The sequence below is a fragment of the Notamacropus eugenii genome, chromosome 1 (assembly GCF_028372415.1).
Source record: "Notamacropus eugenii isolate mMacEug1 chromosome 1, mMacEug1.pri_v2, whole genome shotgun sequence".
Taxonomy (NCBI): domain Eukaryota; kingdom Metazoa; phylum Chordata; class Mammalia; order Diprotodontia; family Macropodidae; genus Notamacropus; species Notamacropus eugenii.
In genome coordinates, this window is record NC_092872.1 from 454403341 (window position 1) to 454427109 (window position 23769).

At 39.2% G+C, this 23769-nt stretch overlaps 2 protein-coding genes across 2 annotated transcripts in view; both read right to left on the bottom strand.

Annotated features, from left to right (window-relative positions):
* Nucleotides 1–20831, bottom strand: part of WDR88 (WD repeat domain 88) — a 55806-nt gene extending 34975 nt beyond the window's left edge. The window contains exons 1-5 of the mRNA XM_072632044.1: nt 20240–20831; nt 19164–19274; nt 6336–6424; nt 1480–1543; nt 3–141 (exon numbers count right to left, since the gene is read on the bottom strand). Of these exons, the coding sequence (XP_072488145.1) occupies nt 3–141; nt 1480–1543; nt 6336–6424; nt 19164–19274; nt 20240–20506 (670 nt within the window). The 5' untranslated portion in view covers nt 20507–20831. The remainder of the gene's footprint in view (nt 1–2; nt 142–1479; nt 1544–6335; nt 6425–19163; nt 19275–20239) is intronic.
* Nucleotides 19188–23769, bottom strand: part of GPATCH1 (G-patch domain containing 1) — a 55949-nt gene continuing 51367 nt past the window's right edge. Inside the window, exon 20 of the mRNA XM_072632041.1 lies at nt 19188–19274. Coding sequence (XP_072488142.1) covers nt 19256–19274 — 19 coding nt within the window. The 3' untranslated portion in view covers nt 19188–19255. The remainder of the gene's footprint in view (nt 19275–23769) is intronic.

Consider the following 23769-nt stretch of genomic DNA (forward strand, 5'->3'; position numbering starts at 1 on the left):
ACCTTTGACACTTGTGATGACTTTCCCATTATTTGCATCAATGACACAGATTGCATTTGCTACATCCAAACCACAGACCACATACCTACCATCATAAGAAATTTTACATGAAAGTATAATGCTTTCATGGTTGAAAGACCACTGCAAAAGAACAGATAATGAATATTCAGATTCAATCAGCTTTTTGCCAGACTGTCTTACATCAAGAGAAATCAAAGAGGTAATAATACAGATATTCTTTGATTCTTCTGATGGTTTTGGCCACAGTAATCATCATGGTACCTGAACTGAGCAGAAGTCAACAATATTGATCCAGTTGTGTTAGAACGTATTATCGTATGTTCATTCTCTTGTTCAGTTATCTCATTTACAAAGCACACATCAAGTAACTAACTTTTTTTAAAGTTCTTCAACAGGCTAAAACTAAGACTTCTAACTAAAGTCTCTTTTATCTAGAATACAATGGCTATTATCACTCATCTTTACTGTTAAATCACCTGTTTCTATCAATGGCTCCACCACCTCCCAATCACTATCTGCAACACTGAGTCATCTTTCATACTTCCCTCTGGCTCACCCCACCACATCCAGAGAATTACTATGTCCTGCCCACTCTTCCATCCTTCATATGCATTCTATCTTCACTTTCACAACCAAGTGTCACTATAGTTAGGACCCCCATCAACACAAATCAGGATCATTGCTTGATTTCTTCCTATCTAGTCTGCCAAACACCAGATTCTTCCTTCTTTGATCCAGACTGCCAAACTCATCTTTCTTGAACATTATTATTATCATATTAACCTCTCCTCACTGACTCCCAAATAGAAACTCTACCTGACTTTTAAGACCCTCCACAATATAATCCCACTTGTATGATCAGACTCGATTTCCCACTAATCCGCAACAAATGCTTCACTTCAGCTAAGTCAGTCTCCCCACTGTCCAGTAAATATATTTTGCTCATTTCTCCCTCCATTCCTCTGTTTATAATGTTTCCCACTTCTGGAATTCCCTCCCTAGTCCCTCCTGCTCATCCAAATTATTCCCATCCTTTACAACCCAGCTCAAGTGCCATCTCCTCTATAAAGCCTTCCTTGACTACTTGCAGTGTAGTCTTGCAGACTTTTTATTCTCTTTCTCTGAACTACAGTACTTGAAGACTGCCACACCACTTAGTACTTAGTTATTGTCCTTGTATTGTAACTATTTACCGTTTCATGTATGAAGGCTGTGCCTCCCTGTTCAGCCTGTCAGGTCCTAGAGAGTCAGGACATGTCTTATGCTTCTGTTTCCCCAAACACATAACTGAGTACAGAATTGAGCATTTAGCATATATTCAACAAATCTTTTTTGATTGCTTGGTCAATACCTATGTTACTATGAAAATAAACATCACTATCATTATAGTATTCCAAAAGTCCAATCAGAGATAAGCAGGATACTCCTGAAAACAAACAAAAAAACATCAATACAGACCAGAACTTGTCCTCTTTCCATATCCCAAGCCTTTATTGTTTTATCATAGGATGATGTAACAACTCTGAAAATAAAAATAAATCACATGATTTATTAGATACAGTAAATAGTGTATCCCTTGGGCCTTTATATAGGTACTTAGAGAAGCATTTTAATCATTAAGGATTTTTATTTCTCAGAAAAAAAGTTTGACTTCTTAAACTAGCTGTTTAATCTTGAAGACTATTAGAATCTATGAAAACAACATAGCCACTGTAGTTTTTAATTACTATTTATTCTAAAAAACTCATTTTCAAAATGCCATAGTAATTCATTTTTTTCACAAATCTGTGATTTCATTAGTAGAGCAAACTTCCAGTGAGGAAATTCCTATTATCAAGGCAGATAAGTAACTGCTTTACAATTTTTGTAATCTTGGAGAGTTCCCTGAGGCACCAAGAGATGAAGCTACTTGTCCAGGATCATACCACTAGTATATGTCAGGCAGAACTTAAACTCAGATTTTCCTGAATCTGAGGTTGACTCTCTACCCACTACACCATACTTCATCTCTTACTCATATGATTTTAACTCCTCAGCTAACACTAGCTTGTCAACAGCCTTTCAGGAGCTATGCTGTTTGCCATTCTCCATATGAATTCTCCCATCAACTATTTCTTTGCTGATGTTGCTAGTAAACTTCTTTCTCCCTGATGTTGTGGTATACCCTGACAAATCCTGTTAACACGTTACAAAGCTTGCGTTACCCAATAAACAACAACAAATTAGCATGTTTCTGTTAACAGAAGGTCCATACAAACCTTTTTTTCTCCCACAATTTTTCTAAAACACACACACACACAGACACATACTTTTATAGAATCACAGAATACTGGAGCTGGAAAGGGCATTTAGAGATCTGGTCCAGTCTCTTTCTTTCATAGATGCAGACAGTTAAATGCCAGAGACATGGACTGATTTTCCCATTTAAAACTTACTTAGATTTTTTTTTTTTGTAGAATCATAATGGCTTTATGTTCTTAATGTGGAAACATTGTTTATGATGGATGCTAAAGCAGTTGTCATTTATAATTTCTTTATTCAGAAGACTTTATTTTGTTGCACATTATAGACAAATTAATCTCAAAGGCGACATAGTAATGTTGTCATTCTCTAGTCTGGCAGCAGCCTGACTTTGTGATTTTATAATTATGACCTTTTCTTAAATCATGTTCGTGTTATAATTTGTTATCTACTCTGAAATGAATGCCTATTATGCAAAGCCATTATTTCTTTCTCTACTCACGTCTATAAGTTTGTTTTTTTTATTGGGGAATAATTGAACAGATGGCTCCCTTTTTCTGACTTTTGTTCTTATTGTACATTTCAAATTGGATGTCCTGTAGGCATCTCAAACTCAACATTTCCAAAGCAGAACATTTCTTTCTCTTCAAACATACCAGTCTTACTATTCCCCTCTTACTATCTAGGATGACATCATCCTTCCAGTCATCCAGATTCTCTCACCCCATATATCCAACCAACTTTTAAAGTCTTTCATCTCTATCTCCACAATATCTCTTTAAAATATCCCTTTATCTTTACTCACAAACCACCACCACAATAATGGTACGCATTACCTCTCACTGAACTATTGTAATGGCCTTATTTGGTTTCCCTTCAAGCCTTTCTCTTCTCCAATCCATCCTCCACTGAAGTGATTTTCCTAAAGTGTAGATCTGACCATGTCACCACCACTTTCCACATTCCCCATCTGACAAGCTCCAGTGGTTCTCTTATACCTGTTGGATCAAATATAAACTCCTCTGTTTGTCATTTAAAGCCCTTTACTATAACCCAGGTGATTTTTTTTTCTCACTGTCCCCCATGCCTAGAATTCTCTCCCTTATCTCAGCTTATTGGCTTCTCTGAATTCCTAGTCCCAATTTTAATTGGGACATCTTCTATAGAAACCTTTTTCCAACTACTTTTAATTCTAATGCCTTCCTTCTTTTCTATTTCTTCTGTTTATAGCTTGTTGGTAAGGCCAGGGACTGCCTTTTATATCCCTAGTGCATAGCACGGCATCTGGCACATAGTAGGCACTTAATCAATGTTTATTGACTGACTATCCCCGTCCTACCTTTCCAGTATTGATACATATTATTTCCCTCCACATTTTATAGTCCAGCCAATCTGACTTTCTTGGTTTTCCTCACAAAGGAACTCCTTATCCCATCTCTTTACATTAGCTGTCCCTCATTCCTAGAAGGTATATCCTCTCCATATCTGCTCGTTGAAATCCCTGGTTTTCTTCTAAACTCAGCTCAATTACTACCTTCTATGTGAAGCATTTCCTGATTCCCCAAGCTGCCAACACTCTCTCTCCTAAAACTGAGTACCTTAAATTCATTTTGTATTTGTAAAGAAGTTTGGTCCTTGAAAGCCCAGAGACTAAACTACTGAAAGGGGGCTGATAACAAGGTATTAATAAAACTATAAATATGTAGCCACCTAGGTAATCCTTTTATGAGGTACAATCATATTCCTTGAGTGAATTAAGGAACAGTGGGAAAGAACAAACAGTGATAGACCATGAAGTCCCAGGTGATATTTAAAAGTAAGTCCAGGTAGAATTCTGATTCATATAGGAACCCAGCACTCAGTGTGTACAAGATAATTGGAGCTGGTAAAGGGAAGGCAGCCTCTACAGAGAGTTAAGACAGGACTCTGGCAGACAAGTCAAAGTCATCTGAGTCTATTGACAGAAAGTGTGTCAGAACAGATGTTGTATTACTACCCTCTTCCCCTCTACAGATCCCAAGGTGGTAATCCTATATATTTCCTTACCACCTCTTGGACTCCTTCTTGGGAATCTGAAGCCTTTCCTTCTGGCAAGGGAAAAGCCTCTTATTTGGTCTCTTTCTTTGTTCTAAACATGTATCTTGTCTTTTATAAACAATTTACTCAGACTTTTTTTTAATAGGAGTGGTATTTATTGGTAAGAGAGCTAGGATGAGGCACTGGAGGGAGAAATATTTCCAGAGAAAGACATCTAACTCTCAACATTTTTGCCAGAAATGCTATCTGGGGAGGGGAGGGAAGAGAAGGGAGGGGAGAGAGAGAGAGAGAGAGAGAGAGAGAGAGAGAGAGAGAGAGAGAGAGAGAGAGAGAGAGAGAGAGAGAGAGAGAGAGAGAGAAGAAGAAGAAGAAGAAGAAGAAGAAGAAGAAGAAGAAGAAGAAGAAGAAGAAGAAGAAGAGGAAGAGGAAGAAGAAGAAGACAATGAAGGGAAGAAAGAAAAGAAGGAAGGAAGGAAAGAAGATGAGTCTTTTGATAAAATTTCTCAAAGATGAGGAGAGTTATATAAGGAAATTCATCTAGGCAATGAGTCAGTAGAATAAGGAATAGGGTGAAGGAGGGGCAAATAGTAATAGTTAAACACTCTGCTTGCCATACCACACTACCACTGTGACCTATATATTCTGTATTTGTACTCTTATATGTACATGTTCTCTACTTTGTTTGAATATAAGCTCCTTAAGGGAAAATACTTTTTTCTGTTGTTTTTTTTTATTCCTAGTACCTGATACATAGTAGGTGCTTAATAAATATTTGTTGATGGATTATACATTTAGAAAAATAAGAACATATATTTCCTATGCTGCATATTTCTTATTTCTTCTTGAAAGAAAAAGCATTCCATAATATTTTCTTAGGACTGTCATTTTTAGCTATTATTCCATGTGAAACATTTGCTTCCTTTTATACCAATAAGCTAACTCTCTAATTGTTGGGGGGTTTTTGAAGGTTCATTTCAGCATAAATGGTTATAAATATATCAGACAAGTCACAGTATTCATTAAATCTCCTACTTTTAAAAATAATTCTTAGAAGAATGAGTTCTAGTCCTAGCACTGTCATTAACTAGCTATATGACACTCCACTTTTAAATAAACTCCAATGGCTACCTATCACATCTAAGATCAAATACAAGGTTCTCTGTTTGGAAGTTAATACTCTTTATAATTTGGCTTCTTGTTACTTTCTGGTCTTCCTACACTTTACTCCACACACTCTACAACCCAGCTGTGTTGGCCTAACTGTGATTCTTTGCACCTCCACCTCCTTCTCCGTGCCTACAATCTGATTGTCTCCCATGCCTAGAATGCCCTCCCTCCTTAACTCCACCTCTTCGCTCCTTTGACTTCTTCAAGATTCTCTCAAATCCCACTTTCTGTGGGATGACTTGCCAGTTCCCTCAGCTGTTAGTGTCTGATATTACTTCGCACCTTCTCTGCAGGTGTCTTGCACATATCTAGTTATCTACATATTGTCTCCTTCATTAGGATGTTAGATCCTCCATGGAAAGAGCTGTTTTTACCTTTGTCTTCATATCCCCAGCATTTAGCACAGCCCTTGCATATGGTAAGTGCTCAATAAATGTTTTTTGGTTGATTAACCATGGACAAGTCTCTTTTCCTCTCTGGGTCTCAGTTTCCATCTCTGGAAATGGAGGTAATTGGATCAAATGGTCACTAAGACCTCTTGCAACTCTAATCTTTATATGTGACCAAACAGAAAATAATATTCAAAAGATAGTTTAGAATGGCTACTTGTTTATAATCATAAGTAATAACAATTCCTCAAAGACTGATAGAGTATTAACTTTCTAAAGTATTTTTACAACTACATCTCCTTTGATCCTCATAATAACAATAACCCACAGGGAAATAATAGTAAAAAGTCCAATAAAAGGGAGTCAAATTGTCCTCTTTCTTCCAATTTGTAGAAAAATTTTAGTGACGTTAATGTGCCAAAGGCAGCATCATTATCTTTGTTTTATTTTACTGACCCATAAAATACAAGTAAAAGTCACCTCTTGCTATCTGCTGTCAGACTGCATTCTGAGATAGGAGCTGTATGACTGTTTTCAAAATCATGAATATTAACTCCTGTGGCAGCATCCTCAAAGAAATGAAAGGAAGGATCATTAGGAAGTGCTTTAATGAAGCTGTTAAAAAGAAAATGCTGCATACATTAAACAGCTGAACTTTGGTTATTTAAATTAGATTAGTGCTAGAATTGGACTGTGGAGATTCACTTAACCCTTAGAGGTGAAACAATTTTTCAATTTAGAGCAAGAAGTAAAGAAAAAGGAAAGGAAAGAAAATGAAAACAATTAGCATTGTGCACAGAAAACACTTGTACAATTATGTAGCAAATAAGTAACTATGATAAGATATGATTAGAGATCTTCTGGGTTTTCTGAAAGTTATGTAGAAAAGAGATTACATTTGTAAATGTACCTTCGGTTTCAATCATTTTTAAAGGTATCTTAAGTTTCCAAATAATATTTCTTATATAAAGATGTTCCACCCTAGAGTCCGACACTTTCTCCAGCTGGCCCAAAGTAGTCAATCCTAACTAAATCTATGTGTGATTAGAGGGTGAGTGGAGAGAGGATGAGTGTGAACTGAGACAAGGTGGCCTTATTCTCTATGATCTTTCTACTGCCTTTCCCGAGGTGTTGATGCACAACCCTGTCCATTCTCCCAAAAATAGCCTCAAAGTTTCTAGGAACCCATCAGATCATATGGACCACCCATTTCTGAAATTTGCAGCAGCAAATAAACTCAGAACCACTGTACCTGACCTACTTAGGGGCAGAGCTTCCATCTCTTAAACCTAGCCTAGAGAAACTATGTCTACTTTCCATTCTGCACTGAGAGAAAGCACATTCTCTACCACTCAGGGAAGAACTGAGCTAAGTTATTTGGCTACAGGATGATTAACAAAGAAAGAAAGCAGTTATTATTTAGTAAAAAGAAGAGAGTTATTGTTCCAATATGAAGAATGAGGTCAAAATCTGGTATACAATAAAGTATAGATAAAATAGTAAAGTGAGAAATACCATTTCTTCTAAATAAATTTGTTTTGACAATGTCTGTCAAAATGTATCTGCAGGAAAATGTATCTGGTCAAAATAATGAACCACTTGATGATGATGGCACTTTGCATTTCAACAGGACTTTAAATTTTTAAAGTTAATTTTTCCAACAACCACATGAGGGATGCAGGGTAGGTTTTATGATCTCCATTTTAATTAAATTTAACAAACATTTATTAAGAGCCTATTATGTACAAGATACCATGATGGGCACAAAAACAGTCCCTGCCCTCAAGTAGCTCACATTCTTTTGGAGGATCCAACAAGTACAGAAGTGAGTAAATGACAGCTCCCTCGCACCTCCCGCCCAGGATGCTGATGTACCCTGCTGAGTGATGGGCTTGTACCCTGAGGCTGCACTCTAGTGACAGCCCTCATATTTGCCTCAAGTCTCTCCCCACTTCAATCCATTATCCATTCAGTCAGTAAAGCAAATTCCTAAAATGCAGGTTTGATCATATCATTCTCCTATTCAACAAACTCCAGTAACTTCCTCTTCTTGGACGCCAGGGGCAAACATCTTAAAGCCCTTTATAACCTAGTGCCCTCCTACCTTTCCAGTCTTCTCACATTTTATTCCCCAACACCTACTTTTTAATCCAGTGACATTGGCCCCCTGGCTCCACAACACGGTTCTGCCAACAAGACGCCATCAGTTCCAGGCATTTTCTCCGGTTCTCCCTCCTCCACTCAGAATTCCGACTTCCCTGGCTTTCTTTAAATCTCATCTAAAATCCCGCCTTATACAGGAAGAAGCCTTCCATAGCCCCTCTTAATTCTAGTGCCTTCCCTGACAGCTTGTCGTTGGTGTTCAGTCATGTCTGACTCTTTGCGATCCCACTTGGGATTTTCTTGGCAAAGATACTGGAGTGATTTGCCTTTTCTTCTCCAGCTCATTTTACAAATTAGAAATGAAGGCAAACTTTCCTATAGCTTGCTTTGTGTATACTTGTTTGCATGTTGTCTTCCCCATTTGATTGTAAGCTCCTTGAGGGCAGAGACAATATTTTGCCTCTTTTTGTGTCCCCAGGGCTTAGCACAGTGCCTAGAACATAGTAGGGATTTAATAAATGTTTATTAATTGATTGATTTTTTAAAAATCTGCTGATATGGGTATTAAATTGCTTTGCTGATTATGTATATTTGTATGCATGGAGACACATGCATTGTTATGATAAGTGCATACAATATATCCTGCATGTATTTTAAACACATAGTCATTAAAAAGCTATCCAGAATTAGGAGAGATGGGTAAATCTGTCCAAATGTGCTCCAGTTAATTTAAGGACAGCAAATGTTTAATTGGGGAAAGAATGTAAAGGAATTATTTTTGAAAACTCAACAGAGAGGTACTAAACTAACTATAAAATTGTGGCCATAAAAAGTGATCCCTTTACAAAGTGCAAACACCTGTCTCTTATGGAATTCTAGGAAGCCTGGCCAATTAGATGAGCAGAAACTTGGTCATGCCTCTGAGGTCCCTTAAAAGGCTGGCCTGCTAGTACTACAGGAATCCAAGCTGGGAGCCAGAACTGGAAGAAGCCAGATCCTGACAAGACAGTAGAAGCTACAGGAGGAGAGGAGGGCAAAAGAAGTCAGTGTTGGGAGAAGCACAAAGAAAGCCGTCACGAATAAGGAGGCCAGCACTATGGGAATGAAGCATGGAGCTACCAGGACAGGATCTGTGTGGCTTCTAAGTAACTTGAAGGACAAACCACTAGCAACAAGAGTGTTGTGGGGATAGAGGGGGAAAAGTTTCCTAGAAAAGACAGTACTTAAGCAGCATCCTGGAGGAAATCAGTGATTTGAAGAGGAAAAGATAAGGAAAACACGTATTCAGGCTTAGGGCATGTTGGTATGTTGAGTTTAAGTTGAAGGAACAGCTGGTAAGGTCAGTTTGGCTAAAATGTAGCACTCATGAAGCTGAAATGTGAAGTTCAGAAGGTAAGTAGGAGCCAAGTTCTGGAGGGACTCCAATGCCCAGAGAATAAGTTTAGATGTTACCCTAGAGATAATCAGGAACCCCTGAAGATTGTTCAGCAAGGGAGTGTCATGGTCATAGCTATGCTTTAGAAAAAAATATTTTGGTAGCTGTGTAGGGAAGAGTCTTGGGAGAAGTTGGAAGGAGGAATTAGGAGACTATTGTAATAGTCTACTCCAAGCAAAAGGAAACAGGGACCTAAACTAAGAAGATGGCTATATGAGAGAGAAAGAAGAAGGGATGGGATTGAGATGTGTTATGGAAGGAGAATCAACAAGACTTGGTAACTGACCAAATAGGAGGAGGTAAAAGTCAAGAATGACTTCAAGATTGTGATTTTGATAACTAGGAGGGAGATTGGAATGAGAGATGAGCTACATTTTGTACATGTTGACTTTGAAATGGAAATGTCCAGCAAGCAACTGGAGCCCAAGACAGAGATTTGAACTGGATATACAGTTTTAGGAGTGCCCTTTACACACTTTGCCGTCTAATCAAAGTGGCTTTCTCATTGTTCCTAACAAACAACAGATGATGGCTCAGGAGAAGAAAGTGAGGCTAGTGACCTTGCACAGCGCTCCCTCTCTCAACTGCAAGTCATGTCATCATCTTGATGTCATGGTCCTCTTGGAGAATGAAGGGCAAACACAACAACAAACAACTCTATCTCCTCTCTTCAGACCTCTTGCATTAGCTGTCACTCATGCCTGGCATACATTGTCTCTTCACTACCATCACCTTTTCTATGTGAAGCCGTTCCTGATTCCCCAGCTGTTAGTAGCTTCTCCCCCTCAAAATTCCTTAAATTTATTTTGTGTATATTTATATATGTAAATGTTATATCCCTCAATAGATATCTTTCTTGAGGGCAGAATCTGTTTCAGTTTTGTGTCATTGAATCCCCATTGCTTATCAGAGTGCCAACATTTAATAAATGCTTGCTGACTGATTGATCTACATAGAGATGATTATGAAACTGATGAGAATTTATGAAATCACTAAGATAAAAACTGTGGAGAAAGAGAAGCATTCACTTGGTGCACTTGACGACAAACACACTGAGGGAGGAAACAGATAAAAATCTTTCAAAGGATACTGATGCTCAGAGAACAATGTCATGGGAACCAAAGAAGGAAAGATTAGCCAAAAGGAGGAAATGGATCAGCAGTGTCAAAAACTGTAAGTAGAATAAAGTCTAAGAGGCAAAATACTATTGGTATCTTTGGAGAGAACAGTTTTATCCCAGGTATGGGATTATAAACCAAACTACCAAGAGGAGAGGAGAGAAAAGGCAGTGGGGACTTCAATGCATTCAAGTATGACTTTGTGTAGGAGTTTGATTGTGAAGTGACTGTAAGGTCAAACAAAAGTTTGTTCTTCAAATGAGGGAGGGTTAATTGGGGGGAATCTTTGCATTAAATATTTTTGATCAGGGTTTCACATATAAGATATGTAGTGAATTAATGCACATTCATATAATCAAGAGCCATTTCCCTAAAAGGGTCAAAGTATATAAACAATTCCCCAAAGAACTGCAAACTATTGACAGTCATATGAAAGAATATTCTAGCTCATTGATATTAAAAGAAATGCAAATTTTAAAAATGCTGAGGATTCCTGTCTCAGCATATTTAAAAAGATGACAAGAGAGAGAAATAGTTGAAGTCAATGGGGGTAGAGGAATACAAACACATTGGAGTGTGTCCAGCATTGTTGGAGCTTTGAATTGATCCACTATTCTGGAAAGTAATTTGGAATTATGCTTTTAAAACGTGGCAAAACTGTGCACATGCTTTGACTCAGAGAGCTTATTGCTAGATATATAGCCCAAAGGAGTCAGAAAGACAGAAAGTTATACTCCAAAATATTCAAATAGTACTTTTTGTAGGAGTGAAGAACTTTAAACAGAGTAGGAGTCCATCTATTGAGGAATGGCTAAACACATTTGGTATATAAATGTAACAGAATAGTATTGTACCTCAAGGAATAATAAATAAAATGTATTCCTAAAAACAGAAAGATATGTGAACCAATGCAGAAAACAAGCAAAAGTAGGAAAACAATATACACAAGGACCATAACACTGTAAACAGAAACTACAAGAAAATGAAACTGAATATTATGTAATTAATATGATGTCATTGGTAGATAGCAATCTCCTCAGTGAGGAAATCCCTTCTATCAGTGGAAATCAGCCACTGCTCTGCAGCTTATAGTCTTGGAACACTGGGAGTTTAAGGGATTTTTCCCTCTACCTACCACAGCAGGCTGCCTCTCTTTCCACTGTGTAATTATGACTGAGCCTGGAGATGAGAAAGTATAATATACTCCCTTCATTGGAGAGCTTGGGGACCATGATTGTGGAATGTTGCACATACTGTCAGATGAGACTAATGCGTTAGATATTTTTCTGAAATTTTTTTCTTTTTTTAATCTGTATTACAAGAGAAAGCTTCCTGGGGAGGGGAGAGGAGGAATAGGAATATGTTTGGAAATTAATGTGATATAAAAACAAACCTTCAATAAAAAAAGATAGGGATATTTGTAGACAACAGGGGATAAAACAGTGGATAAAGACTACTGATGAGGGGGGAAGAATATCAGTAGTGTAACCTCAGTAAGGAGAGAAAGTCAAAGACACAAATGGGCTAGCTTTGTGGAGGAGAAAGTCACTTATTTCTCAAAGACTATAGAAATGGAGGAAAGAAAGAGAAATGATGAAGAGGGTTTTTGAGATATGGCATAGGGAAGAAGAGGGAGCTTACAGAGGATGACCTTAATTTTCTTTTTTCTTACGATGCTATAAGAGTTAAGTGACTTGCCCAGGGTTGCATAGTTAGTGTCAAGTGTCTGAGGTAGGGTTTGAACTCAGGTCTTCCAGACTGCAGTGTTCTATCCATTATACCACCCAGCTGCCTCCTTAAGTTTCTTAGTAAATTTGAAGGTGAGATCCTCTGCTAGGGACAGGGATAGGTGACATAAGGGACTGAAGGAATGAAAAGGAAAAAATATGAGAGAGAATCCATTAGGGAAGGGGAAAAAACTTGCTGCTCAGTAGTAAGGGCCCAAATGAAAGTGGATAATATAAACTTGTAGCAGACCTTGTCAGCATGGTTGAATGAAATCTCTCCATCAGTGTTCAGCAACATTTGAGTAGGAGTAATAACAAAGAGATGATAAAGGACACACCTTCCTTATTCTAGGAAGGTCCAAAGATATGGTCAGTGGGAGCTGGTCAAGCCTGGAGTCATTAGGACAAATTAGGAGAGTGGTATAAGACTATATAAGCCTGGCATATGAATTTGGGATTCAGCCACTCCTAGAAAGAAATCGCTAGCCAGTGAGAGTGGCAGGCTACAATGGAGCTTTCCGTGGATAAGTGTGCATTCATTTTCAAACCTATAGGCTTCCTGCCAGTGGCAGATGAGTGAAAGAAAGGCTCCTCCCCCGAGAGCAGAGAAAGCTGCAAGTCCCAAGCTGACCTTTCAGAGTACACTGGGAGCTTAGCCTGGCCTTTCTCTAGCACCACCTGCTGCCTAAAACAGGACCAAGCAATGCTAAGATCTAAATTATGAATGTAGTAAGAACAGAGAAAGGTAGGTTAGGTGATGACAGTAGCCCAGGGAGAGATATTGGAAAGGCATGAATGACAGTAGGATAAAAGGAAAAACTTTCAAGAATATAGGTCAGTATGAACCTAAAGGTTATTGAGATGGAGAAAAATAAAGGCCACAGGGACTGAAAAGGCTGCTAAATTTGGAGGCCAGGTAATTCAAGGGAACATCAAAACAGTAAACTAAATCATGAAATATAAAGGCAAGGGTAGGAGTACAGGAGACAACTGTGAGCTAGGTACTCAGTCTCCTTGTGGAAGGAGAGAAACTCATCTGGAGATCAGTTATAATAGCTTACATTACTGGTGTGTGCCCAATATCAAGTCAGTAAAGACAGGTTCAGAAATCAGCTTTCCTGTCATTTTATGGATAAAGATCAGCAAATACCTGAAGGGATGAGGTGGATGAGGCATGTGCCATACTTGGTACAAAGTGAGAATCAACAGGGGGATACATTTTGGATTGGTTAGAGATGCCTGAAAATGGAATAGGTTGCCTTGTGAGTAGGAAGGGAATGATTCATCCCAGAAGGTGCTCATGCAGAAAATGAGTTACAGTTTCACAAGGATGGTGTTGAGGAAATTCGCACATTAGTCAGGGGGTTGGACTCAACTCTAACTTCCCTTTCCACCTCTAAGGTTTTAAAATAAATGTAGGAAATGTCCATGATTTTTTTTTTAAAAAAAACTACCTAATTAAGCCATTCCACTTCAACAACAGATGGTGGCCAATAGATAAATGCCAACTGTTGACAAATTTCTTCCTAATACTGACAGTTGATGATAAATAAAGCAACCTTTAGAAAAAAGCTGGACTTTTTAAACATTTTACTGTTAGTGGTGTTGACTTTGGTTATTCTATTTATACCTTTTTTCCACCCCATATTACAGACTGAATGCTTCCTTGTGCCAAAAAAAAAAAAAAATTAAGAAAACACACCTGATACAGTGAGCACATTGGACAACACACGCTATGTACTCTCCGAGCTGTCCCTCAACCTCAGCCAGAGGAGGGAGAAGGCATGTTTTGTCATCAGTTTTCCAGGACCTTTTTGGTTTTTCAGTTTCTCAGAAAATGACATCCATTTCATTTATCCATTATGTGTGTGTATATATATATATATATAATATGTGTGTATATAATGCATATGTGTATATAATGTATATGTGTATATATGTATATGTATAATGTATATGTATATATATTATTATTCCAGTTTTTATTTGGTCATGTAGTAGCTTACATAGATCTCCCCATATTTCTATACATCCTTCATATTTGTAAGTTTCTTCAAGGGCCACTACCATTGTATAGAGCATCAGGTCTGGAGTCCAGAGAACTGAATCTGAATCCAGCCTTGGATGCTTAGTAGCTGTGTGATCCTAGGCAAGTCATGTCACCTCCATCTGCCTCAGTTTCCTCATTTGTAAAATAGGTATCATAACAGCACTTTACTTCCCAGGGTTGTTGTAAGGATCAAATGAGATAATATTTGCAAAGCACTTATTAGCACAGTGCCTGGCACATTGTAAACACTATATGTCATTCATTTATCACAGTTTTTTCAGCCATTTCTGAACTGACGAGCATTCATTTAGTTTCCATTTCATTTGCTAACATAAAGAGTTGTAGCTATCTTTTGGTCCATCCTAGATCTTTGTGTCTTTGACTTCCTTGAGGGCATACACAGTGGATCACTGGGTCAAGGGTAGAGACAGCTCGGTTATTTCTCTTGCATAGTTCCAAATCAAACTCAGAATGATCTAACCACTTTATTACCCTCCACACACATTCAGTCTAAGGCACTTTTAGTAAAACAAAAACAGCAAAAGATCCTAATTTGATTGCCATTACATATCTTCAGGGCTGATTTAACTTGTACTTCTCTTCTGGTGATTTGGAGTATGTATTCATGTGGTTATTTTATTTCACAATTCTCTTTTTGAAAAAATGTTCATATTCTTCAACCACTTGTCCCTATAGGAAAAAGGCAGCTCTCTGGCTCATACATTTGTGCCATTTGCCTCTATATTTTTACCGTTAGTTGGTAATATTTGATACAAATATTTTTAATACTCAATGTCTCTTCTAATTATCTTCGTTGATTTTGTAGGTACATTAAGCTTTTAGAATTTTATGGTACTTACTTTGAGAGGCAACTTGGTATAACAGAAAGATTTTGGAGTGAGAGGACATGTGGTAAAACCTCACCTCTTCTATCAGTGCTATCTATCCATGTGACCTTGGTTAAGCAAGTTATTTAACCTCTTTGAGTCTGTTTCCTAATCTGCAAAGTTAGGACATTGGACTGGATGATCTCTAAGGTCTCTTGCAATTGTAAATTAATGGGCTCTATATGTCATTTGGTAAAGAATTCTCTTCCTAGCCATAGTTGTGAAAGGTCCCTGACTAGATTCCCTTTAGTTTATTTTTTTAAGATGTCACCTTTTATATTCAAATCACATATCCAGTCTGAAGTTAATGTACTCTGGGAGGTATGATAGTGCTCTAATTTCTGTCAAACTGCTTTCTGGTTTTCCCAACCACTCTTGTCAAAAAAGGAGTCCCCTTTGGTAACTGAACTCCCCACACCTACATACTCCATTAAAAGAAACCCTTGAACTGCCTGACAATGACACACAGCAACTCATCTTGGCAGTGATCAACCTCGTAGTTAAGTGTCACTGTGATCTAGACGAAAGTTTCTTTTGTGTTTTCCCTTGTTTTTTCTGTTCAACTCAGCTCAGTTACATTCTTTAAATGTTGTTACTACCGCCTATTAGATATTATGGTTTTGGAGGGGAGAAAAGGGGAGTCTTTCTCCCAGTAACTTAAGTTCTTAGATTTATCAAATATTGGGCTATCATTTTCAATTACTTTCATTTATTATTTATCTAGTCTGTTCCACTAGCCAGTTTTTCTGTTTGTTTGATTTTTTTAACCAAAGTCAAGGAGTTGTGATAATTACTGCTTTATAACAGGTTTTGAGTTCTGGTGATGCTGTAACTCTTTTATTTGTACATTTTCTCATTATCTCTTGGGATTCTAGATCTTTTGTTCTTCTAAATTAAGTGTTATTTTGTTATTTCTAAAAAGTATCCCTCTAGTAATGTGACTGAGAAAGTGCTAAATTTGTAACCTAATTTAAGTAGCATTATCCTTTTTGTCCTTTAGATCTACCAATGGCTGATGTTATTTCAGATGATTTGATGAAATTTTTTAAATGTGGAAATTTTATCAAGTATTTATCTTGGCACTTTTTGGATTTGTGAAGTACTCCTAACTTGACTCACTGAATTGAGTATCTACTTATTTCATCTCAGAGACATAAGAATTAGAGAATCAAATCTGTTAAATATTGTAAGAACATCAAGTTAGAAGTGCTATAATACAAATCTATATCCTCCATATCATAGATACACCTCAACCTTTGAGCTTCAACTTTTAAAAGAATGAGACAAATTATGAGTGGAGCTGACAGTTCTCCTGACTCAGAGATCAAAACTGATCTTTCAGGAACTGTCATTGCTTCAGCCTTTCTTAGTGAAGGAAAATCAGATTTGTTCTTTCAGAGCAGAAATAACCAAGATCGATAAGCCGTTGTCTCTTTATCAGGAAGCTCTTAAACTGAAGTCATTTTCAGAACATTCAGGATGATCAGGAAGACCTCTAAACACAGTCATTTTCTGAGTGTTCTGGCAAATACTTGCAGACAGTCCCTGACAAATCTCCAAGACAAACCTTAATGGATCACATCTTTTTTAAGTGGCTAAGGGAAATGAAAATCAGGTGGCATCATACCAACTCAGGAAAGTCCCCTGACCCACAATGGACATGTGGTTCAAAGTATTCTCTTTTTAAAGGAATCATGAATAATTAAATCACTACCAATTTCCTGTTTGTTTTTGTTTTCCCTATTTTAATTTAAGTCTTACTTCATTAAGTAGATTCTAAAGTTGATTTTTCCCCCCTCTGGCAATCTGAAGGAACTATAAAATCTCAATTTGGGTTTTCACGCCTACAGCACATACAAAATCGCAGCGTTTCCCCGAATTTTCTTCCTTTATCTGAAGGACACAATTGCAAACCTTAACCTGCAATCTTGGTTCCTTATCTGAGCTTGCCTTTCAGTCCCTTCTCAAAATTTCAACACTTCTTCATGACTTCTGATCAAGCAAAGAGATATCACAAAGGGGCTGACAGTCCACAGCACTGTAGTTGTACGATCAACTCACGAGGTTAAGGCAAACCCAGAGCCTAACAAACAGTGAAATCCATAGAGACTGGAAACAAATTCAGTAAAAGAAACAAGAATATAAAAAAGCAATCCAAATGTTACCCCAGGAAAAGACAAAGCTGTAAGTTGCTTTCTATCTTGGAACAGATAAAGAATAGCATAGTACAGGGTTCAGACTTAACTTCCTTTCTTGGTTGAGGAACCTATTGTTTGTAATCTGCCACCAAAATGTCTTATAGCTCAGAATTTATTTAGGCTAATTTCCAGGAAATAGGTAGCAACTATTAGCAAAGTCACTAATCAATATTCCATTGGTCATTTTTTTTTTTTGTGAATTTAAATCATTTGTTAATAAATCAGGCTTGAAATCTACCCATTAGCTGTCATTATGTTCAAACACTGAGGGAGGCTGGACTCCTGTCAAAAAAGGTCACAGTGTTAAAATCATGTATACTTTTGACATTCAAGTACATTATCTTTTCCTTATAATAATGAGTATAATGAGGAAAGGGAACCCACAGGGCAACTGAATAGCCAATTACAGTTGGCATCAGCAGTGTAAACATAGTCTAATTAATTAATTTCTTGCTTGGTTTTCTTTTTGAAAAAGATATTAATCCAAGTTTTGCCTTAAGCCAAAAGATACAACCCTCAAAAATTCATTCAGTTAACTCAGAATATAAGAGTAGAAATAAAAGACAAGGAAGACGCAAGATTAGAGGTTTATTCCATATCAAGCCTTATTGCTTGGAAAGTGAAAATGTCAGAATCCCTTGGGACATCATGGTGATAAAGAAATTCCTCTAAACTTTCATTGAAATTTAGAAAAAAGGTGTGTGTGTGTGTGTGTGTGTGTGTGTGTGTGTGTGTGTGTGTGTATGTGTGTGTGTGAAAAATATCCTGGTTTGGCCCGTGTGCTGAAACAGTGTGGCTGCCGCGCATGCTGCAGCTTCTTGGAGCCACAGGTAACAGCTGGGTGGACACAGAAGGTGTGGAAAGAGCCCCGAAAAGGACTCGGCAGCCATCATACCAATGGTACTGGTCTTCCCTGAATATACCCTTCACCCCATGAAAAATATAGCTCCCAAAGAAATTCACAGTTGTTCTCTAAGTCATTGCTATGTCATTAAATAGGTTGTAGAGGCTATTTATGGAAATTATTGAAGCTCTTCTGGATCAGACTCTACCAAGACAATTGTTGTCTCTCCATAACCACATTTTTGGGGTTTTCTTGGCAGATACTGGAGTGGCTGGCCATTTCCTTCTCCTGCTCATTTTACAGATAAGAAACTGAGTCAAACAGGGTTAAGTGACTTGCCCAGAGTGACAGAAACTAGTGTCTGAGACCGAATTTGAACTTGGGTTCTCGAGGGCTGTCGCTATCCACAGCTCCACCTAGCTGCCCCATCCCAAGATTTAATTAAAAATGTGGGGGAAATATGTCAGCATTTGGTTCATTTTGTTCATCCCTTTAAATCTGTTCAATTTGTTCTCTGAAGAATCTTTGTTTTCCATTTTATATAACTTTAGTTTCATTCCTAAAGCTTTCAATTCTCCTTCACACCTGGGTCCTGGAAAGGGCAGTTCAAAACCCAACACGAACTGTTTTAATTTTCATGAAAACTGATAGTTTATGAACATAAGGGAAACATGAGCACAAAAAAAGCAGGAAATTGTTATTCAATTTTCATATGCACATTAGACAAACTAAGGGCCTGTCTTCTCAAAGCCACAGAATCATGGAATGCCAGTTAGAAGGAACCTCACAGGTCATCCCTCAGCCCCACTTTATTTAGCACATGAGGCTCTGAGAAAGAATGGGGCTTGTCCAAAGACACACAAGGAGACTTGGCAGGGCATTAGTACCCACGTCTTCTCCTTCCAAATTACTGCGCTCTTTTCAATATACCTTGAAAACCTCTTACCCAAAGTTTCACAGTGTGGTCGTAGGAACCAGAGAGAATCTTAGTGTCCTCAAAGCAGAAATGGCAGGAGCTCACGACATGATTATGTCCTCTCAAGATCTTAAAAGGGATCTATAAAACAAAGAGGCCACAGGGAAAAGAATGAACTGGCCACACCTCCTGTCAAAGCAGAGCCTAGAGGACCCCAGGGAAGATCCTGAGGTTCCCGCAGGGGAAGGCGATCAGTGATGGGAGGAGGCTGGAGTGGGGAGGTGTCAAATCTGGAGGATACCTTCGGTCACTCCAGGACTTCAACGCTGGCCCACCTCACAACAGTTGAAGGTCTCTGTGGATAAAGTGTGGGCCCCCTGCCTTCGTCCTCTCTCCCCCACGCCGCTTCTGCCCCAGGGACCGAGAACGAAATGCCAAGGAGGCATTCCGGAGGGTGAATGACTCAGGGTCCAAGTAGCAACTCCCGCCCCTCTAACCAAAGCCTGGGATCCCGCACCACCCCACCCCCAGCACTAGGACAGCAGTCACGGCCCTGCACACCTGCACGCACCTCACACAAAGCCCCGCACGCAGTACACATTCGGGGGTCAGCACACCTGCGCACACCACACAAGCGCTGCATGCCCTGCACGCAGGAGCAGAAACGCTTGCACACACCTCAGACAAGACGCTGCACGCCCCTTTTGCATGCGCAGAAGCAGACCCTTGCACACAATTCACACAAAGCGCTGCACGCCCCCCGCGGAGTACACACGCAGGCACAGGACACCTGCACGCACCTTACACTAAAGGCTGCACGCCGGCACGCAGCACACACTAAGGATCCGGGATACCCGAGAACATCTCACACCCAGAACACACACAGCCAGCCCATGCAGCTCAGCACGCTCCGCAGTCAAGGCACGCGTGCACGGGACTCGACACCAGCACACACCTCACACCCTGCTCCCCCGCAAGCGCCGCATCAAGCCTCCTGGGCACCGCACCCAGACGTCCCGGCCCCACCCTTCACTCCAGATGCAGCCCCTCGGACTCAGGCTGGGATGGGAGGCAGAAGGCCCGGGGTCCAGGTTGGGGCCCCTGACCTTGGACAGCCGCTCATGGTCTCCCCATCGCGGCTCCTCCGGCTTCGCAGGTTCGGCTATTTGCTCGCTGGGATCCCACAGAGCCAAGGGGTCGCTGGGACCCTCAGTTCGGATGAACTTTTTGGTCAATAAGCTTCCGGTAAAGTTGTGCCACGCCATGCCAACTGCCGCTAAGGGGGCCCCCGGGGGCCAGAGCGCGGCCGGCCACCGCCGTGGGGGAGGGGGAATGGTTGTGGTAGAGGTTAAGGCCTGTGGGGTCCCCAACATTCCCAGCCTGGACCTCTCCAGCTCTGCCACATCACCTCTGGCCCGAGAACTTCGGAAAATACGAACTTGGAGAAGGCTCTCAAGTCCAACCCTTTCACTTCACGTATGAGACCCAGAGAGGCAAATTGACTCGCCCAGGGTGCCCCAAGTGATTTGTAGCAGAGTTCGAACCCTAACCTTCTGACAGGGCTTCTCCCTGTACCCTCCAGTCAGATGTCAACCATTCATCTTCCCAAGGCCTTCAAGATTTATAATACATTCCTCACAATAGCTCTTTGAGCTGGGTAGGGTATGAGCGTCCCCAGTTGACCAACCAGACATAAGCAGAAAGGATCATCCGGATTTAGGGCTAAATAGCAAGAGCTGGAGAGAAGACTTGAACTAGGGAATCCTGAGTGACTCAAGTTCAGAGCTCTCTGTTCCACCACCATCAGCTGCTTCCTATTACGTTAGCCAGAAGTGGATAGTCAAGAAGAAATGTTCCCCTTGATTTGTTTTCCGATTCAATTTTCAGTTCAAATGCAGCCTCAGATACTGCACAAGTCATTTAATCAGCCAGCCTCAGTTTCCCCACTTGTAAAATGGAGATAATGGTGCCTACCTCACAGGCAAAGGACACATAGTAGACTTAATAAATACTTGTTCCTTGCCCTCTCATAGCTGTCACTAACCTGCTTAAATCTCTTACCTTCTCCAGGGCTGTTTCCTCCTCTACAAAATGATGAGATTGGAAAAGATTAGGGCTCTGTGAAGTACACACAAACTAGCCAGACTTGGCCCATTTAAAATAAAGGTGTAAAAACCATTCTTAGCCTAAGGGCCATCCAAAAGCAGGTGGTAGGAACCTGCATCCACCCCTGGTCTATGTGAGCCCTTTTGCCATTCCAACTCTCTAAGTGCCCATTTTTAGGCAGAGCGTTCCCAGTCAGCTATCAGAGCAGCACCTGCAGTCGTCAGCAGTTTCTCCTGTCTACTGTTAGGATCCCAACACTTACTAGATACCTAGGTGGTTATAGGGGATACAGCACTGGAATTTGGAATCAGATATCAGTTTATATCCTGCTTTGGATACTTTCTACTAGAGTGACTCTGAACAGGTAACTAAACCTCTCAACTTTGGTTTCCCCATCCTTAAACTGGGGATGAGCACCTGCCTCCTAGGGCTATTAGGATTAAATGCATGCATGCATTAAACATGCATGTAAAACTTCAAAGCACTATATAAAGTTGTTATTACTATTATTACTGCTACCTTCTCCCTGCTAAGAAGAAGAGAAAGAGGCAGTACTGGCTGTGCCCCGGTCATTAGGATCGACCAGCAAGCAATCTTTTTCTCCTGAAACATGAAATGAATCTTCACTACACCCCTACAAAGCAAGTGGTCTTAAAGTTATTTCAGATCCTTAAATCACAAAACTGAAGTGTTTGACTGTTTCCAAAAAACAGTAATATATTATTAAGGGATTTTTTTTGTGTGTGCAACAGAGAAAGCACCTACATTCTCTTCCTTCTTAACATCTACTCTCTGGTTTGCTTCTCCTATTTTGAGGGTCACCTATTCCTGACCCTTGGTCTTGCTGTCCATTCAAAAGGTATAGTTTTTATTCTGAAGCAATATCAAATTTATGTTTCTCTTCCAGAAAATGAAAGATTGAGCCTAGGGACTCTGGTGGTCCAACTAGTACCCCACAGATCCCCTGAGAGCTGCCTGCAGAGGTATAAATTTTTGATTTGTTCTTAGCATTGAGGACACTCATAAGACACTTAACAGACACTGGAGCTGACTTACAAATTTTGATAGATCAACTGAAGCTCAATGATTAAAGCTCCAAAACTTCACAGATGATGAACAGAGAAACAAAGCTGAGACTTTCAAAGAAACCACAAATATCATGGCAGAATCAATTAAACACTGCACTATGGTACTGCAGATTGTAGGGAAAGCACTGTTATTCTTGTAGATGGTATATAGCAACCTAGTTCCTTGGAACCAGTGATCAGCAGAATGTCTACTCAGTCAATAAATAGGTATTAGTAATATTTTATTAATAGTTAACTTACTTATTAATATTTATTAAGTACAAAAAATTGGGTCTATCATGAACTATTTTTACATATCCAAGGAAACCAAACAATCCTGGAACTTCAAGACTGCCCTCTAAACTACAGGAACATAAGGATCTAGAGCAGGCAAGGATCTTAGAGATTACATAGTCCAATCTTTATAGATATGGGGAAACTGAGAACTACTGTCACACAGAGAGTAAGCAAAAGAGTCAGAATTCAAACCAGACCCTCTTTCCTCAAATTCAGTGTTCTTTTCACTACATCATATTGCCACCTCATTTGGAAAAAAAAGTTTTTAAATGAACAAAAAGCTATTTTCTCGCTCACCTCCCCCAACCCATTGGAAAAGAAAGGAAACCAATGGAACAAACATACAGTTAAGCAAAACAGATTCCTGAATTAGCCTTGTCCAAAAAATGTCTCAACTGATACTGAGTCCCATAAATACTTTGTAGCTTGGGACTTACAGATCTGATATGGTGAAAAGGGCACTAACTAGTACTAATTCTGATCAGCACAGCAGGATTCAAATCTCACCTATAACATTTACTACCCCACCTTTAAAATGAAGAGGTTAGACGGAATGGCCTGTGAGTTATCTCGAGTCTTAAATCAAGGGTCTTCACTCAGTCTGTAAATTTGGATTTTAAAAAAATTTCAGCAACTGTATTCCAATATAATTGGCTTCCTTTACAATTTCATTTATTTTACTTTATGCAATTCTATTCACTTTATGCAATTCTATTTACTTTATGCAAATCTATTCTGAGATGTCTCAGTACAGAATGTCAATGAAACAAAAAAAAGTTAAAAACACCTTGCCTTAGATCTGTGGCCTTAAGATCAATCAGTAGCAGCAACAAAAACTTTCACAAATATTATCTCATTTGTCCCCCACATCAACCCATGAGGTAGGTAAGATAGGATTATCACTATTTTACAGATATGGAAACAGAGGCCTAGAAAGGGAAAAAGACTTAGCCAACACCAGACCTAAGTAGCAGAGCTGGGGCTAGAAACCAGATTCTCTGGCTCCTAGTTTATTTGTAAGGGATTTGGGATTCAATATCATTAAATACAATCTTTGTAGCAAATATTTACTCTTCTTTTATAAAGACAATTAGTTAAAGCATCTGAGAAAAAGAACATAGGTATTCAGAATACAAATAGATTGTATTTCTAAATTTCATTTATGA